Raw genomic sequence first — 24,485 nt, 5'->3', positions numbered from 1 at the left:
CGTCCACGCTATTCCTCTAATAGGGGCGGCTCAGAAAAAGGTCAGAGGTAAACTAATGACACCTGCAACAGATGCTTCTTTCTGGGAGCCTAAGCTAAGACTGAGCATAGCTGGGCTTGTGGGAATAAAAGTGTGCTGCTTTGAGACTCAGCAGGCTGCGCCCGGGTCAGTCGCTAACCACTGAAAAGACTAAATTCAGCTCTTTCTGCCGATTTGGGGCACAAGCTGAGGGTCCGGGGCTATTGTTGTGGGGTCAGGTTAAAGCTGTCCAGATTGCCAGAGCAGCTGACAACCATTCATCACAAATTCAGCACCGCAAAGCTATAAAGTTCTGCTTAGGTAGGTCAAAGGCGCTAAAGAAACATTTTAGATTTTACTTTCACAGTTGTTTGCGCATGCTGATATGGACTTGGGTTTGTTTTTTATGTTTTCTTTATTTCTTTAAATACAGGAAACCTCAGGTGAAAAACACAGCAGCAACTTCAACTATCAACTTCCTGTTTGTCCTAAAATCTAAATGTACATATCCATACATGTCAGTTTTTGTCCAGTGATGGCTCATGAATTTGAGCTTTGCCTCAAGCACTGCTTTGACTCCTTCTTCTTCTTCAGAGTTAATGTTCTGTATTTTGTACTGATTTCAGTATTGCGGGCTTTCAATACATGTCTTCACAAGAGTACCTGACCCACTTGCTTTTATAGTATATGCAAGTACTACATCATGCGTTTTCCGGCAGGCAGTGAGATGTTGTGCTGTTCTGTATGAGGGAAAAATGAAATAAGAAGGGCTATTTTTCTCCCCCATGTAAACAGCTGGCAGCATCCCATGCTTGCACAATTAATGGGCATCTAATTGGCAATAATCATTTTTACTTAAGCAAATATAAAGTAGGCAGTTGCCCCTGGAACAGACAGCTGTTGGTGGAACCTTCTGGCAGCATAGCATGGATACCTGAGGATGTGGATGATCACTTCTTGCTGGAGGTGGTCCATAAACTTAAATACCAAACTGCTGGTGCACAATTGATTTTTTTTTTATTTAAACAAATCTATTAACGACGCCGGAGGATTTACAGTATGTAGACTACAAGTGTATCTGATGCGTTAACCATCTCGCACCGTCATACTGTCTTTTAACCTGTATTGTGCCATAAGTTTCTGGTATTTTATGGTGTTAATACATCACCTGGTTAAAATTCAGAGGAAGTAATCACTGAAACTGTGTTGTACACATAACAGCAACTTAGTTAAAAAGAAGCACACGCACATTAGTCTCTGAGGCGGTAATGGATTTTTTTCAGTGATCATTTTTCAGTGATGTCAGGGACTTTTCAGACACTTTGTTTCCAACATATTTGTCAAATTCAGATTTTAAGGTCAGACCTCTGCAGTGTAAATCCATAGAGTTGTGATTTCATTCAGCTTAAAGTTACCCCATCAAGGTTGTGATTCAATAATAAAAAGCTATGAAAAAGTACAGTGCTGCCAGAAAGGATGAAGCCTTGCAGCTGACAGACAAGGAGGCAGCGTGCAATGAATTAAACACAAAATTGCGTTTTTGCCATATAACTCATCTGGCCAGGAGTTTCTCAGACAGGCAGCCAAATAGGACATGTAGAAAAAAAAAGGTAAAAACGCTACTTCATGTGATACAGTGAAAGTCTCTTTGACATTGGCTTTAGGGTTCTTAATGTAATGCACAAATTAATTTGCATGATGAAGTCTCTTCTGCTTTAAGCCTTCTTCTTGATGAAAGGGCGAATGAGTGAGAGGAAAAAAAAGAGAAAAGAATAAGTGTGTGGGATACTGAAAAGTAATGTCAGCCAACCTTATTATGAGAAGGGAATGGATTAAGGGCATTGTTTGAGCTGGTAGAGGAGGTACCTTCCATACTGCTGCCTGCCATCTTATCTTGTCCCCCAACAGTGGTTTAATCTGTTGGTCGAGCATGCCTGCAAATAATTTCTGTCTGTCAGACAGACAATGGAGCTGTCACCTTGTTGTGCATCACGGATTACTGTACTGTGCATTCTGCCCCGCCCCTACAAAGAGCCCTGACAAAGGACTTAATTGAATGGCTAATTTGTGTGTGTTCCATGTGCGAACATGCATAAACACGAGCTTCAAGTCATCACGAAATGCATGCAGACTTGTTTTCGCATGCATACTCCCATCAGTAAGCACTCGCAAGTGCAGAGAAACAACCGTTCAAACCCACACACAAAGCTGGGTGCGCACACTCCCTATAGGAATTTATTTTGAGGCTACTTGTTCATTTAGTCTGATGTCAGGAATTATTGCTTCCAATCCTTATGGCTAAACTGTAAACAAATTCAATGGACCAGATTCAATTAACTCTGCCTAACCTAACATATAATTACATGAAAGCACAGAGTGAGAAGTAGAAGATAATGGAGTTTTTTTTACCCTTGAACCTTAACCCTACTTTTCCCATTTGTTTATCAAATTAATTTAAGCCAGTTGATTTGTTATGCTGTGGCTTAGATACATATAATCACCCATTTTAGCTTCATATTACACTTGTGCTTAGGCTAATTAATCCGCAATGTTTATCACGCATAAACAGTGATGGCTTTGCATTATACATCTACAGAAGTAAGGGTGTTTTAATTGTTCTCAAAAATGTTAATTATTTACAGTCAGAACAAATATCCAAAGACACATCTTTTTTGAAAAACACTAGTGAATGACTTTGGATGACATTGGTCTTAATGGTGGGTAAAAAACAGACACAGAACAAAATGCCATGATTGGTTTTAACAAAAGGACAAATACATAAAAAAAAAAAGATTTTATTTAGTTTTTGAGAATAGAGTATAGAACTTCCCAGTGGAAAACCACGCTATCATCATTGTTCTGAGAAGGTCTGTGCAGGTTTTCTGAAGTGACAGCAGTGCTTCGTCTCATATGATGATGTGTTAAACAAAACACTGCCCACATGTTTGCCTTAAACTAAGTAGCCCTTAACTGCTTGGACAGACAGCAAGCTGTTGCACTTTATGTATTTGTTTATTTTCAAGATAAGGGGCCTCTTTTATGGATAAGCAGCTGACGCTTCCGCTCTGTCAAGCTGGGACAGGCTGAGGGAAGATAAAATAGAGTCTGTTAATCTGGTACTGGTGAGGAGAGAGAGCGATGTTATTGACCTACGCTGGCAGCAATGTGTTTCAATTATACACCGCCATCCATTTGTCAGGCAAGCAGAGCGATGGGCGGGGGCACGGGGTTCAGGCTTGGGTTAGAGTCATTCTCCATCACTTACGATGTGTCTTTGGAAAGCACTTTAATTGAATTACCCAATTTATTCTTCAAGCAACAATGCCCTGGCATAGACCCATCACGAGAGAAAATTAAATGCAAGTTTTAAACTCAGGCAGTTTACATGCTTCACATTTTCTTGGTGTACACATGGAAGGAGATGACTAACTTATGGTGACCGTCCAGAATAAACGTGTTTTGTTAATGTGAGTGCTGTGACTTTATCATGAAAATGTTATCTTACACTTTACACAGGACTTTTTGACACGCTGCCTGTTTGTTGCTAGTCACCCTTGTGAACTATGTCTATTCATTGTGTGACAGGTAAGAAAACACCTGGTGCTTTGGCTAAGTGAGAAATTAGAAGGCTAATACATTCCAAGCAAGTAAAATTTAACTTATTGTGCAGGAGATGCACAACCAACCCTTCAATAGTGCAAATGTTTTGTTGCAGTATTTGCTCATTTGTACAGAGTTCACATATCAAATTAATTTGGTTTCTCATGCAACCGAATGTCTCCATCTGTCTTTTTAGTTAAAACATTCTGTCAGCCAAAGCACGTTGTCAAGTCAAGTTGCGCTGCTACAGTCATATTTTCCTTTTGTTTCACTGCTTGCAATCTTCCAAGCAGATTTCCTTGAATATTTTCCCCGATATTTGCAAATTGCACGAGGTTGAGTGTGATTAATTCTAATCAAGTTCAATTTATTCTGGAAGAGCAGCTGGAAGAGGCCTAAGTGTTGACTGCATTCAGTCTGCGAGCTGTCTGACAAGATGGCCAGCCTGTCGATCACCTAAGCCCCGGTTCCAGGTGTGGTTGAAGGTGCTCATCTCTGCTGCATGCTGGCCTACTTGCACTCTGGCCCTAACACCTGGCCGTTCACCAAACTCCGATCGTCAGTTCGTCTATTTTCACGAAGACAAGCCTCGCTGTCTGCTCAAGCTCTCTGTGTCTAATCAACAGTTTCTCTCTCCCAGTATCTCCAGAGCTCATCTTGTTAAGGACAAAGAATTGTGGATAAAAATGTACTCTCTATAAGCGTGTAATGTACACCAATTATGCTAATTTGCAGCGTTGCAGATGGCCCAGTGTTGATTGCAGTTTTAGGATCAGGGGAGGCCGTCTGAAATTCGAGTGCAGGAGTCACGTGACACTCATTACTGCACAACCTCAACCAAATATCCCTTTGTCACTTGTCATCCATCTGTGCTTACTATCTTTGACAGATAAGACTATGCAGAACTCTAGGCAGCTGAAGAGCTGCACAATAAGCAACGGAAAAGCACTGTTCCTAGTTTTAATTGGCATTTCCCTAGTTTTGCTGTATTTGGCCATGTTTTCTGAACAATGAGTATCGTAATCTAAAATGTCAGGGGATAAGATAATGTCCTAATGTAGGATTTCATTGCATTTTACAAATTAGACACTGAGAATACAGAGTACATTTTTAATGATGACAGTTAATAGAACCATCAAGATGTCTATTTTCAACTCTTTTCTTTGTCCCTTGGCGTCTACCTCGCTGGGATATGTATAGCTATCAACTCTCAGTATGCTGGCTCCAGGGGCAAGAAGAATCCTCTCGAAAATGCCAGTCCACTATGGGAACTGTGACATTCACGGCGTGCCAAGGTGTGCTGTGCGTTAGAAAAGCATGTGCAGTCAAATGTAAATTCATCATCGTCATCAGCCATGATGCTCTTTGTTCCGGCTATTCAGGCGAGTCAGTTTAGCCCCCATCTTCTTCTATGCCATGCTAAAGTGAGCCCATGCTGATGTTCAAATGAATGGAGTCCTTTCATGACGCCATGGCCACTGAACTCTGGAGGCTGCACATAGCCCTAAGTCCTGCAACCTTTGTGGCAGGGGGTTCCTGCCAGGCATGATTCCTGTTTAGTGAATAAGTGGGGTAATTATGGTGCAGTTGGGGCCATGCAGCAAATGTCACCAGCAGATAAACAGTAGGAGCAACTCTTCCGTAAAAGCCTAATTTATCCACCATGGACCTCCTGTAGCCTGCAGATGAATTAGGAGCAGTTGGGTGTAAAAAACAAACCAGCTTCTCTTGATTTCACTGGAGTTCAAGGATGCATATAATTGGAGAAACACTAGTTAACTGATAAGGCCCCAGGTTAAACCTTACTTTGTCACACACCAAATCTCTCATGCTGGTCTCAAACGGCAGCTGCTAGTTTGATGTGTGTATGCCTGGCATGTGTGGGCGCCTGATGTGTTATGACATGATAGAGATTTAACTGTTTCAGGGTGCATAGAAGCTCTTTTCATAGCTGCATTAGATACAAAATGTAACTAGTGGAAGCTATAGGTTCAAAATGACCCCTTGCACATATTGTATTATGTGTTACTATTAGAATGTGAATCTTACACTCTAGCCCCCTCCTCTGCATCTCTAAAAGGAAACCACATCCATTGCACTCCATTAAAGAGTGCCCACTCACGCGTGACTACAGGGCGGCCTTTATAACATCATGAGCCTAGGGAAATGGGAGAGTCAGCGAGCGTCATTCCATTACCTGCTGAAATGGATGCCCCTGTATCTCCTCCTTGATTAGCTTTGTCTCGAATAACAATGATAGCTTTAAGTATGTCTAATTGAGGCTGGCCTCACCCTCCCTCTCTCTGTGAAAGTGCTTACTCATTTTGTCTGTCCTTTTAATAATTACATTATCATTTTACGCCCCTGCCGGTTCCTTGGGAAGTGTGCCGGCGCTTGTGTTGAAGTGAAAGCTCATTATTGGAGTTGAATTATGTGCAGTTTATTGATCCCCATGGTGGATTATGGTGCTCTAAGTTAGTCTAGACAGAATAGTTAGCCAGATGACAGAGAGGAAACATAGAGGCCCCAGGGGAAAGATCTCTGGGCTCAGTGAGCAATTAATGCCTGCCAGGTAATGGAATTTAAGTTTACACTAAATCCACCAATGCCTTGGCATTTGAAGTGCCTTATAAAAAAAAACATTAGCCTAATGAGACGGTCAAGGGAACGAGAGGCATTCTTAACACACATTTTCTCTGTCACACACACTTGTCCTTTTCTCTGTTCTACTCGATCTTCTGAGCTCATCCCACACACAACAGCGCACAAACAGCCAACTATCACTGCTCCATTTTGATGCTCCTAATAGAAGGCGTATTGGGATGCATTTTAGAAACCAGTTTTTGTTTGATTGATAATGTTTAGTAGGCTCCATTTTAAAGACAGGCTTCGCTAATCTCCATCTTAGCCCCGGTGAGGCTGTTTGTGTGATAAAGCGCACAGTGAGTGGGGGAAAGGCCAAAGTGCTGAGTAAGAGGCCAAGCAGGACATTCATCTCTATAAAGCTGAGGGTCCGTTTTAAAGCTATCCATCATTATCTTGATGAACAGGGCACATTACCAACAGCAATGCCTCCTACCGCCAGGGCTAGCAGCGTGGTGTCCTTCAGTGGACTTGTAAGGACCTCAGTCTCGTGTGAAGTGACATTTTTTTTCTGCAATGTTATGAACTTTTAAGTTGCATACTTGATGGTAAGCGGTTTACTTCCTGTCTCTATGTTCACCAGTTACTTGTAGATTGAGGTTTCGGGTAACTAGTAAATATGAGCTCAATGTGCACAATTAATTTTGGTCTCTACTAATTCTTGAGAATGGTTTTAAATAGATAATTGTTTTACTGTGTTCACCAGTTAGTAAAGTTAAATATACTCTGAACAGCCACAACGCTTTGACCATTCACCACTTAATCATAATCATGTTGTTTTAGATGTGGTAAGATGACCAGTGATTTGAGTTAATACAGAGAGACTATGAAAATACCCCAATTTAGGATATAGGATTATTAGGACCAATACCGATATTTGGTCATTTCAAAATCGATATATGGGCCAATTTTTTTCAAATTCTATTTTCAGGTGCGTAAAACATAAAATTTGTGTTTTTGTTCTTATTTATAATTTCTAAGATAAAATATTCTTGTTTTTTTCCTACAACAAGTCATGAATTACTCGTTTACTCTCTGCCTGACTCTCCTTACATCAGCTGGTTGTTGTGTTTGCAGTGTTGCCTATTGTGACAAAAGAAAATGAACAATGAAAGTGAACTGACATTACTGAAAATCAGTTTGATCATATTACAACATATCACCAGCAGGGTGTGCTAAAGCATGAAATTGTGTCCACTAGAGTGCCCTCTAGTGGACACAACTTGGAAAAATAAACACTCATAGAATGACTGAAGGGTGTTTCTTCCATCTTTTACCTTTTTTATTTTATTGCCTGTTATAAATGCTGATACCAGTATATTAGCAAATAGCTAACATCAGTGATCATAATACTACTGATGACCAGCAGAGTGTGCTGAAGCACCACTGTTAAAATAAATTTAAAACTCTTAAAGCAATTCAAAGAGTGAATTTTAGTGTGTTGCATGGTGTGTGTTACTAAAAATATTAGTTTTATAACTGCCATAACTCCACCAACCTTCAAATCAGCAGTTCCACTTGAAACTACCGAGCGGTGCAGTAGTCCACTTATAAACAATACTGATACGTATCCGCAAGTTAAAGCACGTGTCAGCAACTCACATACAAAACAAGTTTACCTCTCAATAAAGTTAATGCCCTTGTCACCTTAGCTGAAAAATGTCTTCAGTAACATGTGCTGGTGTTTTGAGACATGCAAGCACAAACACACCCATCACTTGGGGCACAATGCCAGTTGCTAAACTCTATTTTAAATGACAGCATTAATGAGAAATATTGGATAGTCAGGCAGAATGCTGCACCTGTTCATGTAGCCTTGTACATCCTGAAAGCGAATGAGGACGCAAGGAGCTTTACCCCGTAACGAGGCCAATAACTAGCTTAAAGCCTTTTTGTGCATGTTGTTTGCTTTAATGTGTCCTTGGCTCATGAGCCTTGATAATGTTAGTAAATACATACAGGAGTGTGGTGAAACTGGGCTGGAATCCACACATGGAGGAGGAAGGGAGTGTCACCAGGGAGAAGAGAGAAAAGAGAAGTGGATGATTAGACTGGTTTTACTGCTCCTCTGCCGACCTAGAAAAACAGCAGACCTGACCTTGCATAGCAGAACCCTTATATATCTAATGATCTCTGAGTAGCTTAATGATACAATGTTTTCTCTCTCCCACTCTTTCTCGCCGTTTTCCTTCCCTCTCACATTGCAGCTTTTCTCTCTCTTTTAGCACAAGCTTTTGCACACGCACACTAGTCCACACAGACACACACAAAGTACACAGCCTTGAAAAACCCAGTCAGCAGTTTGGGCTCGGAGTCTAGCAAATGAGCTGTCCTATTGAAATAGAAAAGAGAGTGCTCTATGCTGTGGAAAATGCTGCTATGGCAAGGCTTATAGAAGAGGGACGGAGGGAAAATTACTTGTTCGGACAAAGAAACATGAGAATGTCCTTTCACTACAAATGTACCAATTTACATTTGGACAGGGCAGATTACATCCATTTCCTCTATACTTTATTTCTTTTTTAGCCCTTTTTTTTACCACCCTTACACCTCTTCTCATTATCATTCATAAAACGCCACTGTAAGTGCAGCGAGAGAGAGAAAAAAAAATTCCGATTCAAAAAAATTACCCTATTTTTCATTGATTCACTGTTCCTTTATCTCGTCCTAGGTACTCCATTGGTTTTTAACGCTCCAAGTGTAGTTGGACTCCTGCAGTTTAATGGTGGTAGCACCGTTATACAGCTCAGTTGAATTGTATCAAAGATGACTAACCAGCCATAGTGCCATTCCTACAGCGGGGTACTAAATACTGTGTAGCAGTACAGTACACACCAATAGGAGTGCATTTTTTGAGATGATGGGTCTTAAGTGATTGATTTAACTTAGCGATCAAGAAATTTGACCACTGGGAAGTTTATTAAAAAAGAGAAAGAACACATTCTGGCCTTTTTGTCATTGTATAGAAGGAAAACTTTGGCTTAAGTCATTCATTTTTGGGCTTAATTCCCTCTCTTTGACTACTTAATGCGTACACCTCCGCTTTGTCCTGGTATTCCCCTTTCTTGCTGCACGCGGTAATTAAGATTCCATTTTCCTTTCAGTACGAACGTTAAAGTGGAGGGTTATCATTGGGCTTCTGTAAGCTCAGCCAATGAAACACCTATAGTGACCTCTCTGATTTCCCCAATAGGGGGTCCTCCCTCCCAATAACCCTCTCCCCCTCTTGGCCATCTTGTTGTGTGGTCTCCTCTCTTCAGTTCTCTCATTACTCCCTGTGTGAAGGCCCGGGCGATGGGTGGCATGGGAGGAGTGGGGCGGTTGCAGAGGAGGGCTTCTGTCCCTGGATGAGTGAGTGTGGATAAGAAGTTGTTTGAATTCATAATTGTGCTCTTGTGAAGGGGGAGATTTGTAAAGCAAGGCTGGGTTCATTGTGTGGCAGTGCGGGTCCGGTGGAGGGTGCGAGCTGCTCAAAGCTAATGTAATCTACGCTATTAGAGAGGGTTAATTAGCTGCTGAACTGGAGCCTGAAGAGCAGGCAGAGAAGGAGAGGCACGCAGAGTGAGACAGAGAGAGAGAGAGGGAGACGGAGGGCGGGCGGGCGGGCAGTAGGGATAGAGAGGTCTTCAGGGAGTCATTAGAGACTGCTTGTTGTAATACAGCCACACAGTCAATAAGGCTTCTCCTCTGAGGAGTTAGAAGAAAGGCGAAGAAAGGCATGGTGGGAGAGAGAGAGTTTCACACCGAGCTTGTGGACGTTAGCAGCTCTGCCACTGGACACATGCTAGGGAAATTCTTCCAACTTGTAACCTTGTAAAGGTTTTTACCGACAAAATCTGTCGTAAATCGATCAGTTCTCCACAAAAATGTATTTTTATAACACACCGTTAAATTGTAAAACATAATTTCATCATTGGGGTCAACTTTTTTTTCTTCTTTTTTTGTTTTCAAAACCAAAAAAATGCTCTGAAAAGTCAAAGTGTTTGGCTTCTGACTTTAAATACTTTAAATGCCTTATTTTTACTTTTTATTTATTTATTTGTGACTTCTTGCTGTCACGTCTTTTGTTATTAATTATTCCCTTTCACAGCTAGTAAGCAAGAAAACAAATCCCAAACCCAACCAAACAAAACAGAAATTGCACTCCAGGTTTCAATGTAATGAGTTAATTGTTTTTTTTAATCAATATCCTTTAAGAAAGCATGCGTAAGTGTTCTGAAGCTCATCTATTGACCCACAGAGTTAAGTACCTAGAGCAGCTTGGTTCATTTACATAGAATATGTTGTTGAGTTGAGACAAAATGACCACAGATAGAGAGCAGACATCACATAGTTTCAGTGAAACTTTGGGAATTCAATGTGGAAACTTCTTATTCCAGCATAGTGAGTGGTCTTATTAGTCTATGTTAACATCCACAGAAATTAAGAGTTGCAAAATTTCAGGATGCAAAACTGTTGATTTCTTGAAAATGCATTAAAATGCTACTAATGCTAAATATTGGCTGTAGAAACCAAACCTGAAGAAAGAATATCGTATATTCCCTGCCTGCTAATTGTTTACATTGAACACAAAATGCATCAGTTTAATTAGACTACCAGGCCTGCATAATTTTATGTTCTTTTAGTTTAGCTTCTTATGAGTGTGCAAAGCCTAGCCTTAAAGTAGCTCATCTGAAGCACTGCAGGCCCCTGGTTAGCAGTTATATTTATCACCGTGTCCTCCAGTAGTCCATCCTATGCTGCCATGAGTCGCTCTGAGCAAAACTTCGCTTAAGACGGGTAGTTAGTGTCTGCTCCCTTGACAGATTTAATGCAGATTAATTACTTTCCCTGGCCCAAGCAATCCATTTTTGTGTGTTTGTGGATGTTTTTAGCTTTTTTTTTTCTTGACCTTGGGGTGAAGTAAGACAGAAAGACAGAGAGAGGAAGGAAAAAAAGCCCTCCACACTAGACTTATACTCTCAATTTAATAGCCGAGTGAGGTGTTTCTCCTGCATCATCAGATCAATGGAGAGTAAATAGCCCGCACTTCTTGTTTCACAGAGCGGTATTGATCTTTTCCTCAGCCTCGGCTTCCCTTTCCCCAGCATCTCATGTCTTTCAACCCCTGGGACTGTGCTGATTGCCATAGATTGGACAAGCTAACAAGCGCATGATGAGGAACCAGGCTTTCTTTTCTTCTCATAGGCTGTTTCTTTTTTTTCCGTGTGGCACTGGCATGAACACACTCAGACAGACATACACAGAGGGACTTAAAAACATCAGATCTACACAGCTCGGCACCATAAAGGAATATGCTGTTTCTTTCTTGTTCCCTCTGTTGTGCCTGTTGTTCTGTCTTCATCTGCACTGAGAGGATCTGCTGTAGCTGTGCCCGTCTTAGGGATGTTTGCCAGACTGATGGAGTATACCTACTTAACTACACAATAACAGCAACCCAGAGATACTCAGAGTGTTTCTTCACCTCACTGGGAACTTTATTTTTTTTTCCAGCTGGCACCGTGTTTGTTCCAGAATCTTCCATCATCTCTGAAAATATCCCAAGTGGCCTGCGGAGAGCGACACACTCTGTTTGCTCTGGAGGATGGCAGTGTGGCGGCATGTGGGTAAGTTCGGTGTCAGTGCAGCAGACAGTTTGCCGAAGTCCAGATCTAAGGGGGATAGGAGGAGAGATAAGGAGGAAAACCCCTCCCCACATTCCATCCAGCTGATATTATTGCATAGATAAATAAGGGTTTGAAAAATTGTGCGTGTATGAGGATACGTTGATGAGAAATCATTGGCTAATTAAACTGTCTGTGTGTATGGGAGTGCACTTGATTACATTTCTGTGCCTTTTCATTTCTTCCAAGCGTATAAAGTTGTAATAAATCTTGCTGGGTGTGGGTGAGACAGGTGCATGTGTTGCTGTGTGACTTAGGATCAATAAGAAGTGTGTTTATTGAATCCAGCAGTCTTTCCGTAAGGGCGGGGAAATAAACCAACTGGAATAAGCGATCAGATGTGCTTTTAAGGCTCATTACAAGCCTGTGTGGCATATAGATCTGCTTTTAAACAGGACCTTAGATTGGCTTATGCTTGAACACTGCAAATATTATACAGTATCAAAATTCAGAACCATATTAGAAAAACTTTAAATTACTTAGCTCTCTTGTTATTTATTTCCATGTTTATATGGCAATATGAATTTTTCTTTAGGGTATATGGTTTTATGGTAGGCTAATAGTGCCTGAATTGAGCAAGTTGGAATGATTTTGTTTCACATTTTTCTGTCATTGTCTTCCTTTTTATTTCTTTTCTGGTAACATGAGCAGCTGTTTGACCTACAGCTTGTCATTAAAACTGAAGACAATGAGCATAATCACAAAGGGAAAAAAAAACGTTTTTTTATCATAAATAATCAGGACAAATGTATGATCAAGGGCTGTGAATTGTACATTGTGCAACAACTGACTGAAATAACTAATATCTGACGTTTAACCAGCAGAAACAAAGAAAATCGTGAAATACACATCAACGGTTTGGTGCTTATTCAGGCCATCAGTCAATCTTTCTATTAAAATGAGATGAGCTGTGCTTTTATGAAGCAAATTTAAATATCTAATTATTATTATGTTGTAGCTTAAAGGGGAAATCAAAACTGGTAGAAGTGACCTTGCCGGGCCTGGCTGTTCATATGCCATTGAAATAGCTGTATGCAAGTCTGTGCTAATAAACAGCTAAAAGGCTAATACGAAGAGTGACAGCATTAAGCGATGACAGTGCACTGTAAAAAAAGGTTTCACTTAACAGTTTGTGCCATGATTATCCTTGCTGATGGTGACACGTATAAGTTTTACTAGCGTTAGATTCTGTCCTCTTCCAAATTCAAAATTAGACCTCTTTAGTATTCTTTGGTAAGCTATACCAAGCTAAATCATGACTTCTTTCCTTTCTTATCTTCTCAGTGCTATCTCACCTTTTACCTGTAGCTGATTTAACCACAAATAAGACATAAATGCACTCCCATTCTTCCCTCTCATCGTGGCTCCCTGTGTTTGCATGTAATATTTTAGGCGACTCTGGAAGGGATGACAGTTCTAACTAGGCCTATTAGGTAACCCTCAGGGTGCCCTCAGCACTGATTTGAGCACCATTAATTTTCTATTATGGAGTGCTAAAGATGTGCCCCTGCACAGTCATTCACCTGGCTTATTGAGTCTCACACACACCAATTGTGGACTTTTCCAGGGCAGTGTTGCTCAGGGTTTAGTGCGACCCCTCTGGGGAGCTAATTTATTATTTGCAGATATTGATCTGGCAGGGTAGGCCAGCCAAGCCGTGGCCGATGTTGACTCTGCTCTGGCCTGTGGCGACTTTAACCCTTTACAGATTGAAGTAGACACACACTAGATGGAGGGCCAGTCGCTTTCAGTAGAGCTTTGAATTCCTTTGCTTTTACAGTGTTTTCTTTTTTTCCCGTTCTAATGATGAACTGATGGAAAAAAAAAATTTTCAAAAAGGAAAAGATACGTTTTATCTTTCGGGTGGTGAAGCTTTAAAAAAACAAGAAAAAATGAGCAGACACATTCACACGTGCACGTACACACAGAGAGGCGCACAGTGTCTGGCCTGTCCAAGGGAAATAAAATCACAGTTAAGAGGAAGGAAAACAAATTTAGAAGGTCAGACAAAACATTTATCAAGCTGTGTATGTCTGGTGGGTAAATAACGGAGGGACAGTAAAGGGCATGACTCTGAAACCAACAGATACCTGCAACAGATCATCACACAGTCTCAAGATTCACTGCAGAAAACGGATATTTCTCTGAGGGTCGCCTTTGCAGCATTTACTAATATTCTCCTCTGTATTGCAGTTTTATTTTGAACATAAAACTGAGTTATTACAGCATACACCCATGTGACTGAAATGAAAGTTGTCATGGAGAAAGAAAGAAAAAGATTGAAGCTGCATAGACATGTCTGCTTGTGGATAGATTAGAATATAGTACATACTGTACAGTACAGCATAGCCTACACTGAAAACTGAATCTTTTTCCCTGATTTTGGGCTTCAACTAATAAAGGTTATGCATGTGCATTGTGTACATTTAAGTTGGAGTGCATATAATTTAATTTATTGTGATTATAAATAATGAAATAATCACCAAAGAAAGGGTGAGATTAAATAAAAACAATACTTCTAAATTTAAATCGATCACAGTGTAAGAGAAAACTTTTCCTTAAAATTGGATAAATATTCATTACATATGTTGTACAGTGCTTTTACAACTTAAGCTATATATAAAGGCTGTTTAAGAGTGTATAAGAAGAGTGTATAATAAGAGCAAATTGCAGCTATTAAAAAGAATATAATGTCATGCAGAAATATTCCCCATCAGTCCTGTGCTATGATGTCATTGAAATGACTCGAGCCAAAAACAGACTTCTGAGGGAGATGAACAAGACAGGACATGAACATTGCATGAAATCCAATATCCAGATGTGAAATCTGTGCACATGTGCATCGCGTCGGATTGTTCTGTTTTGCTTAGTTTATTTATCCATTTATGTCCTCATCGCGCATCTACTCTATTAACTTACTATCCAACACTAGTACTCACCAAACACAAACAGTCATGCCCAGGGACTAATAAGCAGAGTCCCCCAGGCCTCCTCAAGGCCTTGCAACAACCTCATTGTCACCCTGACCTGTATTTAATGCTCCCACTGAACCTCGGAGGCCAGACAGCAGTTTGCCTGTGTGTGTCTGTGTGTTTGCCTGTGTGTTTCCGAGCCAAGTAATTCAGAGGAGATATAACCAAGAAAAAGCACAAAAAAAAAGAAAAGAAAAAGGAAAAAGAAAACAAAAGCTGTAGATTAGAAAACCATGGGGGTGTCCTATGATGAATGCTAGGTAGAGGGAGGGGAGCATGATGATAGATGTCCAGAAAGGAATTACGGAGGATAATAGACCACCATTTTCCTTTTATACCAGTTGTTATGATAGCATTCGGAATAATCTTTTACAACCTAGAATAAAAAATAAAGGTCACGAAATTATCTAGAGATAAAAGTGCCTCCAACTAATCCACATTTGTCCATATTACTTCTGTAAAGACCATTTCATGGTTGACAGGCCTGTCTTTTGTTGAATTTGGCAGAACCTGAGGAGATGGTACATATCCATCTTCCATGTTTGTGTGAGTCACTGAAACAGAGGTGGAGGTCAGAGAGAAGACATCCCTGATGAGGAAACATGATGGAGTGGATTTTCCACTGTTTTGCTGAATAACCTCTGCTAATGCTGTTACACAAGTAGCAGCAATCCGCCCATTGAGCCCTGGCAGGTAGGAGGACAGAGGGAGGAAGCCACCATCTTTACAAAACATCACATGCCACAGCCAAAACTCAAATGTCTGAGTGTTACTAGAAAGTGAAGTCTGTGGAGGCTCTCATCACAGCTGCTCATGTTCTGAGACCAAGAAGCACAAGTCAAGGGGAAGAAAAAGTAAAAGAAAGTGAAACACATCTAACTGGGACAAATACGATATTACACATTATCCCTTATTTTGTAATGTCTCTGGCATATTTTTGAGCTTTTCATCAACCAGATCAGTCTGCTACGAAAGAACAGGGTAGGCTTTCCTTTTATGCTGTGTCTCTAAATATGTCATTATCAGACTCGATCTGCTCTCAGCTGCTGGAGATAAGTCCAGCATTTGGTCCAGACTGATTAAACACAAGCGGGCATGCCTAGATTGAACATAAAGACGTGTGGAATTTTTATATCCAGCTTCTTTTACTTAAAATGGTACATGCTTTTAGTTTATCATGAAATTTTTTCATTGGATTTACATCCATTAAAGAGCTTTGGAACCTGTGCCATTACAAATTGCTCTATATGTAAAAGGAGTAAATGTGGTTCTAAAGCAACACAGTTGTCAATAAGCATCAAGCAGCCGTCGCTGACGTGCCTGCTGTCTCATCAGTAATCAGGCCAATCTGTTTTAGCAGAAAATGGCCATACACAGCACAGCATTGATGAAAACGTCTTATTTCAACTCCATGGTGCCTTGAGAAGGCAAAGCAAATCAGCAAATGTTCGTGAATTTGACAGAACAAGCGTGGAAATTCTATGACAACTAGTTGGATTCGGTGAGCCGAGTGCCAGTACTTTGCATTAAGTTACACTAAGCGCTAATTGGATGCTACCTGGCTCTACATCACTAGCAGCTCTGAACAGGATCAGGATCTGGCTCTGACTAACAGCAAGCTCTCTGGTGTTCCTGGCTGATTACCCTCAGCAAAGGGAAAACCGAAACGATGATGAGAAAAAAATCCCTTCTCTTCTCTCACACAAGCCCTTGGCCCTGTTGGCACTGTGCTAGCTTTTTGATTTTTCCTGATGTCCCTGAAATTGATTTTCAGCCATGATTGCATCGCTTCTCTGAGGATAATCAAAGATTTTGAATAATTGCTGCAGTATGACTATACAATGGGGAATGACAAGAATAGTGGCAACTTCCCCTTGCTGTCTTCTATAGAATAATTTTAACAGAGCACTACCGTATGACTTCACAACATACCTCTGAAATGGTTCCCAGTTGTAAGCATGACACCATATGTTTGATTGGACATCCTAATAAGAACCCTGCCTAGGTTTTACAGTCGCTGAAAGATACCTTTGTGTCACAGCTTTGGAAATCTGTTCTTCAAAGAAAACTATTATTTGGGTAGTCAATAAGTAATCTACAGATTTTTTTTTCTAGGCTTTCATTTGACTAGTCAAATCAGCTGTGGGGGGAAAAAAAACAAACAAGAAAAGTTGATGTCCCGTTTCCTTTTTCCTGCTTAATCTTGCTGCCATCGATTTAAAAACATCCCGAGGAAGTCGCTTTGTACTGTTAGTCTTAGCTGCCTCATATGAGAGAGACATCAGCATCCTGGAGCCACCCTTTTATGCCACAGTGAAAGATGGTCTCTCATGTAACGCAGGGATGTAACCAGTGTTTGCAAGGGGAGAAACAGATTGATTATAGGGCGAGGGAAGATTAATAAGCTGCACGGGGCAGTTATGACACCCATTGTTTCACACATGCCTTGTAGAGGTGTGCCTCCCAAAATGCATCATCGTATAAAATATTGACCTAAAACATATCATTACTCTTTCTTGTGCATGCTTGCTTTGCTCTTGGAAGGAGGTTTCTAAACAGTAATAAACTGTCCTTTTTTCTTTTCTTTTTTTTGAGAAACTGCTCTGGATTCTTGAACAAAAGCAATATATACTGTATGGTTTGTCAGAATGGACTCAGAATCTTATCATGTGCCAAGAGAGCAGAATCAGGGGCACTAGAAACAGGCGGAGGCCATATTGTCTACTGCCAACACTTAATAAAAGCCCCCGTCTCTCTGCTAGCAGTGTACTGCGAGGAGGGATCTGCCCCTGACAGAAGAGCCAGACAAATGCAAGACCTCTGGCCCTATAGTAGGAGGCTGGATGTTGGGGTTTGACGCAACCTTGAGGAATAAACTGCACGACCCCGACAACTTGTTTACTTTTTCATAAGGGCCCATTGTTGCTTACTATGTAAGGCCGGGTGCTGAGAGTTATGACTAGAATGAAATTCCTGCGGGCGTCATGCTGTAAATGGCAGTACTCACTATTTGGTAGTATTGATTTAGTTTACAATGCTGAGCCGTTTAGAGCCTGAACTCATTTCGCACAATAACCTTGAGCTGTTGCTGACACTACTCAGTATCACACGATTACAAGTCAATAAAGTTCTCTTATATCTTAGCTCATTTGGTGGAAAGAAAAACTAAGGATTCCTGTAGATATTTTATAGGAGCAACTAAAAACATGGAGAGTTGTCTTGTCTCCTTGGGTTTGTGAGTTTAAGACTTGACAGCAAGACTAATTTACCCTGTAGGAGTTTTTTCTTTGTCTTTTTTTTCCTGGATTAAGTGGAAAAGTTGTGCCATCAGAAAATAACCTGAAAGTCACTTTGAAAAACAGGCCTCCTCAGGTTTCATGTAAGAAAGGCTAAAACGACAAGTTTAAAATACAAACTAAAGCATACAGAGGGACACCAGACCAGATAACTATAAACTGATTGTTCACGTAATCTCAAATGCAGCATTAGACAACAGCTAGCCATGATAGTCAGTATGCAACATGTTTATGTTAACACTGTCTTTGATTAAAAAAAGGGGGCCACTGGTAACATTTGGTAACTTTAGTAATAGACTAAGGGATGGCATTTTGGCTTTATTGGACAAAGTAAAAGTGCAGCTGAAGAAAATACAACTTTTACAATCAGAGTTATTTTAAAGCCATATAATGATAAAATAATTAAAAAAAAAGATTAAACCACAACATTCACTATCAACAGCTTTTGGATGCTGTCATGGATGAAGAAATAATACTTTGCATAACAAAAATCTTTAGCACAAAATTTTTTTTAAGTGCTAATGGCATTTCTGTATGAAGACTGAAGTGTATTCCAATTAGTCAAATGGCAAAGCTAGATGTTATCTAAAATTAGCTTTCATGTGAGATTTTCTACCCTTGTTTTTTCTATTACTAGCTAGAGGCATGACTTTGTTCCCCTTTCTATTTAATTTGCTGCCAACCTGTTTTATTTATTTATGTGCTTGCAGAAATTGCCTTTTGACCTTGATGATTACAAAAAGTAAGTGAATCGAAAAGGCATTGATACCCAGAATTCACTTGGCTGGTGCGCAAGGTTATTCATCTTGCTACCTCAGTGCGGTTTCAGTTTTGCAGTGGTCACATTTTACTTCTCGCCACACTGTTTTCATTATCTTGGGAGGGCAGAGGAGAGGTTTTTGCCAGTGCCCTTATAAACTTCCATTTCCAATTCAGTACACCATAAGATGCCCACACACACACACACACACACACACACACACACTGCACCATCTGCAACAGAGACACTGACACTGAGAATGTTCATAACATGAGAAAAAAGTGACCATTTCTGCGCTTTACAGAAGCCCGGATGATAGAAGGCACGACACTGCCACAGTTTTGTGGCGGAACGATCACAGAGCGAGAATATTCGCAGAATTTGGAATTCTCTCTCTTGGTCCAGGATCAAGGCATTGTGTAACAGAGGTGATGTTCACCCTCAAAAGATCCATTTTGAATAACAAAAAAACAATGTGTATGCATTTACAAAGTCATTCAGGGACTTTATCCATGAAAACTGAAGATCATCTTCTCATTCACCTCCAGGGTGCATTCAGCGCTGCTTCTATTTTTTAAATCACTCCCTGAAGTCTCCTTATCATTGGCGCTGTGTACTCTGCGGTTTCAGTGCAGACCTCAAACTTGTGTGGTGACATCAACTTCTGTTTGAAACTCACACAAATTTAATGTGGATGATCACCGCCGGTGGCAAAAGCTGGATCTTCAGCAAAACCTATTTCAGTAGTTTTTATTCGGCAAATCCACAATTTCCAAGCTTGGTGAGACTACAAGCGTGTTTGCACAATTTGTGCACTTTATTTTTGGCTATTCATACTTCCATAAAATATATATATTTACTTTTATTTAACACTTTTAATACTTGGAGACATATATTTTTAACACGATATATATATATAAAAAAAATCTATTGTGTGTTCTGCGAAGTTAAAGTTAAATGTGTGAAAAGTATAGTGAAGGAAAGAGAAGCAAGGAAGCTGTAGGGTGAGAAATAAAAGAGAAGCTCATTTGGGCTCTCCAGGATTTCAGTGTTTTCTCTGTTGCCCTTTCAAGCTTAGAGAGGCCCGGTGGGGGCTGGTGTGTGAGTCTGGAGTGCAGGGAGCACGGGGCACTGTGTAGGCCGAGGCTCAGCATCTGCCAGCCCAGACTGTCCGTGGTTTGTTCCTTTTCCAGCACATTCTTATGTAATTATCTGTGATAAACTCCTCTGCAGTCAAGCCACAAATCCACATGTCAGAGGCCTGGCATACTCAACAGCTCTGAGAAAGCCACATGCACACAAGGCCTTGAAGAAGCATGAAAATGGACACACACACACGCACACATTTATAGATACAGACAAATGTGCATTTTCACACACCTACTCGCTCTTAGAGTCACACAAACAAAAGTTTGTGCTGCAGTGACAAGTGGGTTTTGTGTTTTCAAGCCAGAGGATGGAGGGTATAATCCTGGTTTCCAGATTGACACTCAGCAGAGTTCAGCAGACTTCAGGGGTTCCTGTCATGCCCAGCACTTCCGCCTCCAAGTTCTAAGTTACTCTAAGCGCTAAGTTCCCGAAAGTCCCCATGACAAATAACCTGCTGATATACTCCACTTTACCAGAATCAGCGCTACGAGAAGTCCTGCCTCTACTTTCTGGCTGTGTCAAAGCTTGTCACAGCTTATCAGATAGAAGTGAGAGTTATTTTGTTCAGTATTTCATGACCCTCTCTTGTTTCTTTCCTAACACTTACCTTGGAAATGTTGTTTATACCATTATAATTAGCCATCCGTGCATGCACATTCTTAAGATAATCATATTTTGTACCATATTTTGCTACAAATTGGGACACAAAAATGAAGAACAATGGCCTGGTTTTGAGTTCAAAGAAATAATAACCATATTATTCTCTTGCCATGTTTTTTTACAAGGGTTCTTGGATCTTCGTTTTGCTGTGTATTATCTAGTCTGATGCCAGCAGAACAGGGGCAGGGGATGACAATGGAGTGGTGTACTGCGGAAGAGTGAAGCCTGTGCCAGCAGGATAAGAGAGAGAGTGAAAAACAGAAGAGGGTGGGGGTTTCATTAGCATAACTAGCGGGATGCCCAGAACCTTTCTGGAGTGGCATGTTTACGGCACCACGCTTGGCAAGAGCACACTCATTTTATAGGGTTTATTAAGGAGACAAGGGGAGACACAAGCAGGATTTGGGATATTGTCGGCATGTGTGCGTTTGTCCTTGCATGCATGTGTATGCGGGCGAGCGAGCATCTACTTTTATTCGTCTGTTTGCTTGTTTTGTTTGCATGTGTGGGGTCCGAGAGGAGGTGCACGCTTGGTTTCAGGGGCTGCGTGGCAGCATCTAGCCCAACTACTTTTACATGTTTGTATTTTGGCTTAAGTGCCCTTTAAAGCCAATGAAATAGAAAGTGCATTCATAAGCCAATCCTCAAGAATGATCCCATTTCAGAGGAGCAAAGAATGGGGCTCTTTGTTGTGCTCTGGCTCCTTTCATCTCTCTTAGGTCATTTTCACAGAGCAAACAGGGAGACTCATTATCAACCTGCACCTGAGAGGTCAGAACCTGAACTCTCCCCCCTTTCCTCTCTCCCCGAATGCCCTCCTCCCCCTTCCCACCCAAGCCGTGCTGCCGCTCACTGCTACCCTGGTCCGCACTCGGGTTTATTAGCACAGAACATCTTTTCCAGTGACTGAGCTTGCCCTTATTGTCTACAGCGGTCAGGGTCAAGTCAAGGGCGCTCAGCCTAGATTGGAATCATTTGTCACATGGTCCCGGACTGGAGCTGATTTCAGCAGAGGCCAGGGTGAGGTACACAGCGATTCCAACACCACCTCTGACACGAGGAGCAGGGGAGGGCAGCCACCGGACTACGCAGATGGCCTCAACATATTACACAGCCAGTGCTTGCCAACAAAAGAACCGCTCCTTTTTCGTTTTTTTTTTTTTTTTGCTTTCTAATATAAGAGGAATAATTTGAACATGCTCTTTGAATAGTAAGGACATATGCCTCCAAGCGTTTAGGTGTTGCTGGCACCTCCCTCTGACAGTCCAAAAATCCCCCCCCCCCCCCCCCCCCACATGCACACACACACAGTTTTTAATTTTAAAAAAAGAAAAAGTAAAACACATTTATGCAGAGAACTTATCGTTTTGCTGTGCAAAGTGTTGCAATTTCATCCAGTAGCTTGGGGAAGGTTTTTTTTTTCTTTTTTTTGCCCCTTCCACCTTCTTCCTGTCTTCATGGTCAGCAGCAGCTTGCATGAACAATGGATCGTGCTGAGGTAGCATGTGGAAAATTACTTTAATACACCATATAGAATGGCTTATTGCTTTGGTCAATAGGACTGCAGTGAAGATGTTGTAGCCTGCCGCTTGGGAAGGTTAGACCTGTCAAAGGGCCACAGTGACTGATACCCAGACCCTGCTTATGAGGTCTGTGCACATGTGCGTATGTGTGCTGGTGGGAGAGGGAGGGAGTCTGACAAGCAAAGTTATAAAGGTTACATATGACACACACCTTGCCATTAAGCCTTAGATTAGACTATATTTTTTCTTACTTTTACATTTAAGACTGTGTTGGACATGGCATACCATCAAGTTAGCACTAAAGTTGCTAGGCCATAAAATATCTAACCTAATAAATATAAAAAATCCTGAATCAAATAAGCAGTATGTTTTTAGCAACTTGCAAAAGCAAGAAAAGTGAAAATACAGGGGGGAGAAAAACAAGGGGAAATGAAAGATTGAGCATCAGGCAATTTTAGCTTGTTTTCCCTCAGAGAGGGCAAGTGTGGAGGTGAAGGTCACAGAGACTAAGCACACAGCTCATAAACAGCACAGCTGGAGGAATCATTGAAATATAGCCCTTTGTTTTCTTGGGGCCGTAATTGGCCCAGGAGCCTTCTTCCCCTTCCCGCTCTCTCTCTTTCGCTGTGCCTCTCGTTTTCTCTGCACGTGTTTTGCACCAGCGTAGTGCAGTTTAGAGACCTAGTTGGCAAAGGCTAATGACTTTGGGGTTAAAGGGCACACCTGCGGTCACGGAAACAATACACATTACAATAAATACAGAAAAAACATAAACATACTGGGAAATAACAGTCACGGGCATAGCTACCACCACCAGGTTTTGTTTTGTGTTTTTTGGTTGGTCGAAACTTAATACAGGCAAAATACTGTTAATATTTTTATAATTCTCTCTCTAGGTAGAGCAATTATTATTTTTCCACATTAAAATAATTGAAGTCCAAGAGCAGGTTGTGTTTTACCACCAAACCAGATGCAAACCATGTGCTAATTTCAGTAGTGTCAAAAGTCAGCTATATTTTATTTTTTAAAAGTTTCTGTCTCCAAAAATAACACAGTGATTGTTTCCAATGATATGTAAAGCAGTTAAAATCTTATAATTGGTACCCTTTTCAATTACCTCAGCCAATGGTTTACTTATCTCTTCTTTCTTCCTTTGGAAGGAATAACAATGATGGTGAGTTTAAATGAGCCCTTTCCTAACTTTCATACTAGTCTGCTTTTAATGGTTTCAATAGTGCACAGTGGTATTTTATATACAATGCCCAGATAATCTCATAAAACCTAGCTAACAGGCAGTTGATTTTACAGTTAATTTCACACGTGACTTTTTATCACACACAATTTCCAGTTTGAAATCTAACTTTCAAGTTATCAACAACAACCAGACCGCTGATGAGCCTTTCTATTATTAAATCAGAGCATATGAAAAATATAAAAAATATTTTCATACAAGCCTATAAATTTTAATAATTTAAAGCAGATCTTTATTTTGTTATTAAATGTAGTCACAACGTGCTTACCTCCATTAAGATGGAACACCTCTTAAGGCTTTACCTCTGGAAGACGGCTGTCGCTCCTCCTAACTGGAGGCCTGAAATATCTGAGTAGAGAGGAGAAAAACAGTTTCAGATCCAGCCTGAGATAGCAGGGCTTTGCCGTATAATTACCATGTTAACCCAGATCATTCTCTCTGATCTCTGCAAACATCAGGGCGCAGGCCCCGCCAGGCCGGCTTAGGCACTGATCTGTCACAGTGCACTGTGGGACACTGGATGTATGTTAACTTGTTGGCAATAGGACTTTTGGTGTGATCTGCATATGTTTTATTTTAAACCCCTCGTGTGTTCTAGCGTACACAGTGCACAGACACATGCATTTTCAAACCACAGAAGTGAAAATTTAAAAAAAAATGCACATGTGTAAGCAATGTCTGTATAAATAGTTCAGCCTTGTTTCATCGTTTAAATTTTATTCTTTGTCCATACTCATAATTTTTCTTTTACCTCTACGACTGCATAAAATGTTTACATTTATGTTAAATTTCAAATGTTTTGTTTTTAAATCCCCCCCCCCCCCCCCCCCCCCACTGCTATCCTGGTTTTGTTAATTTTTTTTATTGTACACTTTGTTTTTAAGTCTAAACCAAAGAGTAGGGATATATGTGAGATCTGAGAGTGTTTCCTTCATTGAGTATTATCCTC

The 24,485-nt window shown here is 40.8% G+C and overlaps 1 protein-coding gene across 3 annotated transcripts in view; it reads left to right on the top strand.

Moving 5' to 3' along the window:
* The window catches only part of LOC147317245 (uncharacterized), a 311,308-nt gene that overhangs the window by 69,807 nt on the left and 217,016 nt on the right, over window positions 1-24,485 (top strand). For all 3 annotated transcript variants that reach the window (XM_086314024.1, XM_086314023.1, XM_086314025.1), the window contains exon 5: window positions 11,755-11,867. In XM_086314024.1, the coding sequence (XP_086170150.1) occupies window positions 11,755-11,867 (113 nt within the window). The remainder of the gene's footprint in view (window positions 1-11,754; window positions 11,868-24,485) is intronic.

This window comes from Aulonocara sp. 'chitande type north' Nkhata Bay, linkage group LG12, assembly GCF_057382095.1.
Source record: "Aulonocara sp. 'chitande type north' Nkhata Bay isolate Kocher_YH1m ecotype deep benthic linkage group LG12, A_spYH_male_GT1.1, whole genome shotgun sequence".
NCBI lineage: Eukaryota > Metazoa > Chordata > Actinopteri > Cichliformes > Cichlidae > Aulonocara > Aulonocara sp. 'chitande type north' Nkhata Bay.
The sequence above is the reverse complement of the archived record's forward strand: the minus strand, read 5'-3'. Positions and strand labels throughout refer to the sequence as shown.